The following is a 9,320-nucleotide window of genomic DNA, read 5'->3' as shown; positions in this document are numbered from 1 at the left end:
TGTTAAGCCCTCCCCCGCCCAGCGTGCAGGCGCAAGCACAGTCCGCCGCCATATCTGAGTCTCCATCAGCCTGGCTGACCCAAGTCGCCCCGCCCAGATGATTCCCTAAGACCCCGCCCCCCAACATGTGGGCCCACCCAAGCCGCTTCCTGTGGCTTTTCCATACACATTGCCTGTCTTGGATCATGCTGCAGACTTTCCTAAAACCTCTCGAAGTTGCACAAATTCCAAATAAGCAGCATTGGCCTTAGCGTGCCCCATTACTCTTGCTCAGTAGCCCCATGCCCGGCACAAGTGGCAACCAGCCTCAGTTCACAGCTCAGCCTCCCCTAGGCACCTCCAAGCCCAGCACAAATGGCAACCATCTGCAGATCACTGTGTAGCTCATATCAAGTGGCCCTGGGCAGAGTGCAGGCAGTGGCTGAACTTGGCCTCTCCAGAACCCTTCCTAAGAGGCCCCAGAACCAACATACCCGGTGGCCAGCTTCAGGCCACACCAGAGTACCATTTAACCACAAACAACACACCCAACGGGCAGACTCGGTAGGCACCAGAGCCCTGCTAAAGTAAATCCTGCTCCATAGGGTCAGCCCTTGCACCACAGCTTCTCCACCAGAGCCCTGCTAAAGTAAATCCTGCTCCATAGCGTCAGCCCTTGCACCATAGCTTCTGTTATATGTGAACGGCAGAGCCCTGACTACCAATCAGCCTGAGGGTCAATCCCTCCCGTTGATGTGCAAACAGCAACCAAAGCTCAACTACAATAGGAGGGCACACACAGCCCATGCAAGGGACACGCCTGGAACACCTCGTTCAGGCGACAAGAGAGATTGTGCCACTGGGTCCCACAGGGCATCTACTACCTAAGGCCACTCTACCAAGACTGGAAGACATAGTAGCCCTATCTAACATATAGAAACAAACATAGGGAGGCTGCCCAAATGAGGAGATGAAGAAACAAATCCTAAATGAAAGAACAGGAGAAAACTCCAGAAAAAGAACTAAACAAAATGGAGACAAGCAATCTACCAGATGTAGAATTCAGAACACTGGTTATAAGGATGTTCAACAATCTCAGTGAGAACTTCGACAAAGATATAGGAAATATAAAAAGAACCAGTCAGAAATGAAGAATACAGTAACTGAAATAAAGAATACCGTAGAGGGAATCAACAGTAGGTCAGATGAAGCAGAGGATCGAATCAGCGATTTGGAAGATAAGGTAGCAGAAAACCCAATTAGAATAGCAAAAAGAAGAAAGAATCCAAAAAAAAAAAACCAAAAAAAAAACAAAAAAAAACAAATGAGGAAAGTTTAAGGGGCCTCTGGGACAATATCAAGTGTACCAACAATCGCATCATAGGGGTATCAGGAGAAGAGAGAGCAAGGAATTGAAAACCTATTTGAAGAAATAATGACAGAAAAGTTTCCTAATCTGGTAAAAGATATAGACATATAAGTCCAGGAAGCACAGACTGACATATAAGTCCAGGAAGCACAGAGAGTCCCAAACCAGGTGAACCCTAAGAAGCCCACACCAAGACACATAATTAAAATTGCAAAGGTTAAAGAGAAAGAGAGAATCCTAAAAGCAGCAAGAGAAAGGCAGCTAGTTACTTACAGGTGAGCTCCCATAATACTGTCTGCTAATTTCTCAACAGAAATTTTTCAGGCTAGAAAGAACTGGCACAAAATAGTCAGTGATATAAAGCAAGGACCTACAACCAAGATGTCTCTATCCAGAGAAGCTATCATTTAGACTTGAAGGACAGATAAAGAGCTTCCCAGATAAGAAAAAGCTAAAGGAGTTCATCACCACCAAATCAAGAAATGTTAGAGGGACTTCTTTCAAAAGAAAAAAAGAAAAACATCAAAAATGTGAATAATAAAATGGGAATAACTACATATCTAGCAACAATTACTTTAAATGTAAGTGGATTAAGTGCTCCAATAAAAAGATGTAGGATGGCTGAATAGATAAGAAAATAAGATCCTTAACATATGCTGCCTACAAGAGACTCACTTCAGATCGAAAAACACATACAGACTGAAAGTAAAGGGATGGAAAAAGTATTTCATGAAAACAGAAATAAAGAAACAAAAAAAGGAGGGATTAGCAATGCTTATAAAAGACAAAATAGACTTTAAAACAAAGGTTATATCAAGAGACAAAGAAGGACCCAGTAATACTTCTGGGTATCTATTCAAAGAAATCCAAAACACGACATAAAAACGATCAGAAAACAATTAATAAAATGGCAATGATTACATTTATCAATAATTACTTTAAATGTAAGTGAATTAAATGCTCCAATCAAAAGATAAATGGATAAAGAAGAGGTAGTACTTACGTACAATGGAACATTACTCAACCATAAAAAAGAATGAAATCTTGCCATCTGCAACAACGTGGATGGCCCAGAGGGTATTGGGCTGAGTGGATTAGGTCAGAGAAAGACAAATGCCATATGATTTCATTTTATATGTGGAATCTAAAGAACAAAATAAGCAAACAAACAAATCATAGATACAGAGAACATTTTGATGGTTCTCAGATGGGATGGAGATTGGGGGACTGGGTGAAAAGGGGGAAGGAATTAAGAGGTACAAACTGGTAGTTCCAAGATCATCATGGTGATGTCAAGTACAGCATAGAAAAAATAGTCAACAGTACTGAAATAACTATGTTTGGTGTCAGATAGGTGCTAGATTTATCAAGGTGATCACTTTATAAGTTATATAAATGTTTAATCACTATGTCGTACACCTGAAACTAATAAAATATTGCTTGTCAGCTGTAATTGAAAAACTAAAAAATTACTAAAACAATAGTAAAAAAATAGTCACAGGAATAGTACAACATAGGAAATAGTAACAGTATAACTACATATGGTGTCAGATGGGCACGAGACTTATCAAGGTGATCACTTCGTAAGTTATAAAAATGTCCAATCATTACGTTCTACACCCAAAACTAATATAATATTGCATGACAACTGCAATTGGAAAAAAAATTAGTCCAGCCCATTTTGTTCATCCAGACTGCCATATAATCCATGTTATTAGCATTGCTAGATTTAGCAAATCAAATTACAGAATACTTACTTAAATTTGAACCTCAGCTGAACAATGAATATTATTTTTAGTATAAATATGCCCCATGCAATATTTGGAACATACTTATCCTAAATACTTAGTTGTCATTTGTCTGAAATTCAAACGTAAATGGATGTCCTATATTTTATCTGGCAACCTTACATGCTGTTCACCTTGAACATCAGTTTTTATAAAAATAATCATCCACAACAAAGGTGGCAGCTTATTGGCCTAGAATTCATTTCCACCACCAATTTCAACACTGGGGTGCTGCTAAAACTTGTGCATTATATCACACCGTAATGATTATAATTTCAAGTCCTTATGTATGTTAGACTCATTGATTTGCTCTTTGTTTAATTTCTGTTATTCAAGAGCATGTGTTTTTTAAAGGTATATACAAATACCTGTTGAAATTGTTTAAGATTGTATCTTTCCTAAAAGAGGGAGGCACATTTAGTATTTCTTAATTATTTTTTAATGAAAAGTTGCATTTAATTGTTGGCTGAGCGTTTTTCAAGATTTAAGACATATCCAAGAAAGGAAAGAAAATTCAGGTCAAAATTGGCATTGTATAGAGAATGTAGATACGGTAAAGCTCCCAAGTGTTCCATAAAATCTTGACCGTGCTTTCTAAAACATCATGCCAGTTTGTACGATTTGTGCTATCACACATACTGACTAAAATGAGAGCTCCAGATAAGAGTGATCTCATCTTCTGATCATTTAAAAACATAGATGCATAACTCTAAGCAGTGATCAAGGTATCGCATAAAGATTGTTCTAAAAGAGGACCCATGGGTGCAGGAATTCTTTTCTAGGTGGCCGAGGCATCAGACAGCCACCTTTGTGCCAATGTGGGAACCATTCCGGTAGATTGGAACCTGTTTAAAACATCACAAACACACCGAACACCCACAGCATGAACTCACATGCACTCTCATTGCTTTGAATGAGTCCCAAATACTCGAACCTGTTTTCCTGCAATCCTCTCTCAGAATCACAGCACCACGGTGTCTATATCAGGATAGAGCTTGGGTTTCATATCATAACCGTAATATGGTGCTTCAAAGGTCCAAACGAGAAATATTATTCTCGTACAAATGCAGAGAGATGAGAAAAAGAGCTCTCCTATCCATGCGTTTAATAGATTTTTAAATATCTGTTGTATGGGTTTTCTCCAAATTATTGGTTTACCTTTGCTTCCTTAGAACAGGTAGGCATGTTTCAGATTTTGACTAATGCTTCCTTTTTCTCCTCTCTCTCTAGTTACACATTGCAATGTTTTGGCAGTGATTTTGGCATTAACTAAAAAAAAAAAAATGATTACAGACCTAACAGGTGGAAAATTGGTCTTTATTATAGCACAAATAAACATTACCTATTTGTCTTCTTCACCACGGTTTGGACCTGTCACTATGGGATTGTAAACATCTCTCTTATCTTAGGATATTTTGGGTAGATCCACCTTTTTTTTTTTTTTTAAAGACCAGAAAAGCATAATAACATGTTACATAAAATTTAAATGTTATATAGCAAATAGTTTTGCCAAGCTCCAAGCTCACGTGTAGATTCAATAGATGCATTTCAGCTTTCCTTTCAATAGTGTGAGCTGAACAAATCATGCTTGGAAAGCAAGAGATGAATCTGGCAGTAACACATTTTAATTATCACGATAAAAACATGCAAATAAAACAATAGTCTTCATTTGGATCCAGATAGCCATTCGAATTATAGGATGGTGTCCCACTTTATCCGAAGCTCTTAGATCTTTTCACTAAAAGTCCCAGATCAGATGTTTTAACCTTTATTTCATTTTGACCATCCTCACACTCAGTAAATCTCCCTACCTGTTGGGAACGGAGCCCAAAGCCACACTATATCGATACCTCTCTCCATCTGCATCCCTGCTAGTGCTCACACCTCTGTGGCTTGATCTGAATGTCTTCTACTTAAAAACAAATACTTTGACCATACTAGTTGGTGACGACTTCTATGTTAAGTTATTATTAGCTGTTCTTATCTTATTATGAATTAATCAAAAGAGCTAATCTGTAACGTAGCATGACATAAACTGGACTGGCAAGTGCTGAAGCTTTAGGTCCGGTTTGGTCCTCATCTTGGGGTGTGATCCAAGGTGGAGGACACCCTGAATATGTGTGAGGGTCCCTAGCACAGGGGGTGGGTATTATGCTGGAGTGGGGGAAAAAGGAAGTAGAGAAAATACAAAAAGAGAAGTGGAAGGGATGTGTTAAGACCCAGCCCTGAAAACATTTGAAAATGGCCGGTGTGACAGTCTGTGAAGGTGTTTGACCTTGGTCTCTATCCTCTTCCCTAGAGGTGATGTTGATATTCTGGGTACCGATGACTCTACAAGGCATCGAACTTCTGTGATACACGGTGCAAATTATCTTGAAGGTGTGGGACCCCTGTGCATTGGCAATGGGTGTGCAGAAAGTCATTTGTTTCTTTATGTAAAATAAAATCTCAAGACATGCATTGCATCTATCTTCGTTAAAGGCGTCTCTGGCAATTGCCTATCCTAAGGAAAACCAAAAGTGAAAGCGGAAAATAAGCCTCCTCTCTTTTTCACCCCGTTCTACAAAGAAGAACATTTCCCTACCGTCTGAATACAGGGCAGATGCTCTCTCGTAAGAAACCTAATGGAGAACACAGGCAAAAGGGAGAGGAGGGTAGCGATTGCTGACAGTCAGCTGCAAAAGCATTGATTACAATTAATAATGATAAAGACAACTTTAAACTATTTATGAGCTGATTAAGAAATCTCTCTATAGTGGCTGCCCCCAGGAACTCTACAATCTTTCTTCTTTTTTTTTTTTTTTTTTTTTTTTAAATCACTTCATATGTCATTTGCATTACTATGGGAAAGCGGGGCAGTGAAATGGGACCGTGAGAGAAGTTAGCAATTCATTAAAATGAGGTGCAGCCTTGGCTGGGCCTTGGGTGACTAAGGGGATCACGTATCGTGAAGCAATAATCTGTGAAGTCCGCCTCTCTAAACGCATGTTGTTCTACTCCCCAAGTCTACGCTGGAGAAATTGAGAGAAGGGTTGGGACTTAACTTATCACGTTCTAGTCTTCGTGAAAATAAGTCCTATTCTAGCAAGCTACTGGCCTCTTGGTACGAGGAGACATTAGCTGCCTCTATACAGACCCATCTCCCTTCGAGAAACTCCTCCCAAGGCCACTGTCACGACCCCTGGGAGCAAGCCCATACCTGCAGAGCTATTCTTCATCCACGTCTGTTACAAACTGAGAATGGTGTTCGGGTGACTTGCTGTGCGTTTTGCTTAGGTGAAGTTTTACTGCATGTTTGCTCACAAAGGTCCGACAGCACAACTTACACTTGAATTTAGAGTCTGTGTCCTCTTCGCCAGCTATGGTTTCCGGAGACCTCTGAGCCGACGACACCCGGCAGATCTCTTGCTCTACTTTGCTTTGCTGCTCCACTGCCATGCGGGTCATGTCCTTCATTTGGAAACCTAGGTGAGACTCTAAGTGACTGATGTAGGTAGAAGGGGTTCTAAACTGGGAGGCACAGTCACTGCAATAAAAGATAGGGTGTCCTTTGTCCATGTTTTTCAGAAATTTTGTCCCGCCCGTTTTCCTAAGTTGGTACTTGACGTTCGCCAGCCAGTGGCTGATCGTGGTCATCGAGAGTCCCGTAAACTTGGAGATTTGCATTCGCTCTTGTGGGCCCAGATCGGACAGCAGGTATTTGCCCTCCGAGGTCTGGAAGAGGCTGGAGGCAAACTGAGCCTGCAAGATCAGGAGATGCTGGGGGTTCCAGTTGGACTGCCGGCCTTTCCTCTTGTGCAAAGTCGAGACTTCGCTGGAGACATCCTCAACGCGCCTGATGTCCAAGTCCAGCTTCAGGGAAGGGACCCTGGAGGAGGGGGCGGGCTTCGGCGTGGTGGCTTTGGGGAGGACTTTGACCATGTCGGCGATGTCAGACAGAGCGTGCTTCTGAGGCGGGGACGTGCAGGACTGTGCTTGCGAGGACTCGGCTTTCTTGCCTTTGGACTTGGTCAGGTCGATGGGCTGGTCGTTGCTCTCAAACAGGTAGCGCCTGGACACGCTGGCCGGCCTCGCGGCGGCGGGGCTCAGCGCCGGCTTGTCCGCCACGTTGAGGTTCGACTTGTGAAACAGGGAGATTGTGCTTGAGCTGGGGCTGGAGCAGGACGGAGAGCGCAAGGGCTCCGTGGCTTTGCCCAGGTGATTGTTCAGGACGGACTGCAGGGCGCTCAGCGGGTTGATGCAGGGCAGGGCCGCGCCGTGGCCGGCGAGGGGGCACCCGTTGCCGAGGGAAGACGCCGGCTCCAAGGGCTGGGGCCGCTCCTTCTCGCCGCCCTCTTTCATTGGCTTGTCCTCCTCCTTCGGGGGACCGGGCTCGGCCTTCTTGGATTCAGAAGGGGTTTCGCCGTTGGAGAAAGAATCTCCCTCGACGTGGCCGAAAGACGACGCCTCTTCCTGGGGACTCTCCTGCTCACACTCCTTCACGACCTCGTCTTTGTCTTCTGGCTCCTTCTTAACTTGAGTGTACGGGGCCAGGCTCGTGGGCACAGAAACCAGCGGCATGACTTTCCACTTCGGTGCAATCGGCCTTAACTTGTTGGCGAGATTGGGCCGGATCTGCAGGACCTGAGACCCGAGCGGCATCGAAGGCTTGGTGCCCTCCGACAGCTGGTAAGCTGCGTGGATGCTGGGGTATGCGCTCCAGCTGGGAGCCCCGTTTTGGGCCTTGTTGATGGCGGTGGTGACGGTATTTTCCAACGACTTCAGAATGTCCCCTCCACCTTTGGAACCGTCTTCCAAGTCCTCCTCCCTTAGATACTGATATTTGATTGTAGGGTCTAAAGGCTTTTGCAGAGGGTCTTCGTACTCCTCGCTTTTCATGACTTTGTCGTCCTTGTGGAGCTCTTCCGGTTTTTCTTTCTTACTGTCTTTCTTTAGCTCGGTGCTGGAGGCCGAACAGTCAGAAGCCGAGTTACTCGACGGCTTGGGAGCCAGAGAGTCACTGTTCGGGGCGTCCGACAGCGACTGCATTTTCTCCACGGCCAGCGGGTCTAACACCAGCTGCTTCCCTTTCTTGGAGGCCGAGCTGGTGACCTTGAGAAAGTGACCCGTGACCATCATGTGGGTGGTGAGCTGCTGCAAGGTATCATGGGAGCTCCCGCACTCCATACACTTTAAGATCTGGGACTTGCAGGCCTCGAACTGCCAGGTGTAGCTGGCGCCGTTTTGGTAGCCGTAACGGTTGTTGGAGGACAGGTGCAAGCCGGCGTTCTTCTGCGCAGGAAACGACTCTGCGAACGAGCCTGTGGTCGAGTCGGGGGAACATGGCCGATTGACGTCGAAGACGCGTTTCTTGGCCGGGGCGACCATTTTCGACGAAATGGTTGGTACTGGCTCCTTCAAAGGCACTTTTTGGTAGTGTTTCGTTTTTATCATGTGGACGCTCAGATCTTGGAGGGAATCAAAGGAGTCGCCACAAAACATGCATTTCAGAACCTTCTGAGCGTCCTCCTTGTCCATGTCTTGGAAGGCCCTTTTGCGAGGCTTCGAGTAGCTCGTGGGTCTAAGCTTGTCCTTTTTGCGGTTGTCATCTTGGTAGTGGCCCGTTTCGTTCATGTGCACGGTCAACTCCACCAGGGTGTCGTAGGCGGCGCTGCATTGCCGACACCGGAACCTGCTGGCCCCGGTGAAGACCGTCCCGCACACCTTGCTGCTCTGCCGGTACAGCTGGACCGAGCTGAACAGGCTGGGCTTTGACGAAGGTCTGGGAGGCAGGTTCTGCTGCAGGCTTTTGGACAGGGCGTCTTGGTGCCAGTCGAAATCGGTCTTGCTGCTGCCGTTCCGGGTGTCACAATTCCGTCTCTCGCTGTTGGACAGCTTGAAACCCAGACCGAGGCCCGACCAGTAGGAGTCAGACAAGAGGTTGGCGTAGACGGCCGTCATTTTGTCCATGCAGTTGTGGGTTTCATTTGGGAGCTTGGGGTGAGCGCTCGCTGTCTTGTCCACGGCGTCGCGACCCACACGGTCCGACACGGCGTCGCTGGCATCGCTCAGCAGAGACTCGTTCTCGGCGTCTTGGTTGGACAGGTGACTCCCTGGAGAGTTCTGGTAGCTGAAGCAGCCTTTCTGCTCCGGGCCGGTTTCTAGCTCCTCGTCCGTTCCTGGCTCATTGCTGCTCTGAAGTTGAA

The 9,320-nt window shown here is 45.2% G+C and overlaps 1 protein-coding gene across 1 annotated transcript in view; it reads right to left on the bottom strand.

Annotated features, from left to right (window-relative positions):
* The window catches only part of TSHZ2 (teashirt zinc finger homeobox 2), a 400,060-nt gene that overhangs the window by 148,988 nt on the left and 241,752 nt on the right, over positions 1–9,320 (bottom strand). The window contains exon 2 of the mRNA XM_015596855.2: positions 6,335–9,320. This exon is cut by the window's right edge and continues 90 nt beyond it. Within this exon, the coding sequence (XP_015452341.1) occupies positions 6,343–9,320 (2,978 nt within the window). The 3' untranslated portion in view covers positions 6,335–6,342. The remainder of the gene's footprint in view (positions 1–6,334) is intronic.

This window comes from Pteropus alecto, unplaced genomic scaffold (genome assembly GCF_000325575.1).
Source record: "Pteropus alecto unplaced genomic scaffold, ASM32557v1 scaffold45, whole genome shotgun sequence".
In the NCBI taxonomy this organism is placed as follows: domain Eukaryota; kingdom Metazoa; phylum Chordata; class Mammalia; order Chiroptera; family Pteropodidae; genus Pteropus; species Pteropus alecto.
Note: the sequence above shows the minus strand (reverse complement) of the source record. Positions and strands in the feature narration are given on the sequence as shown.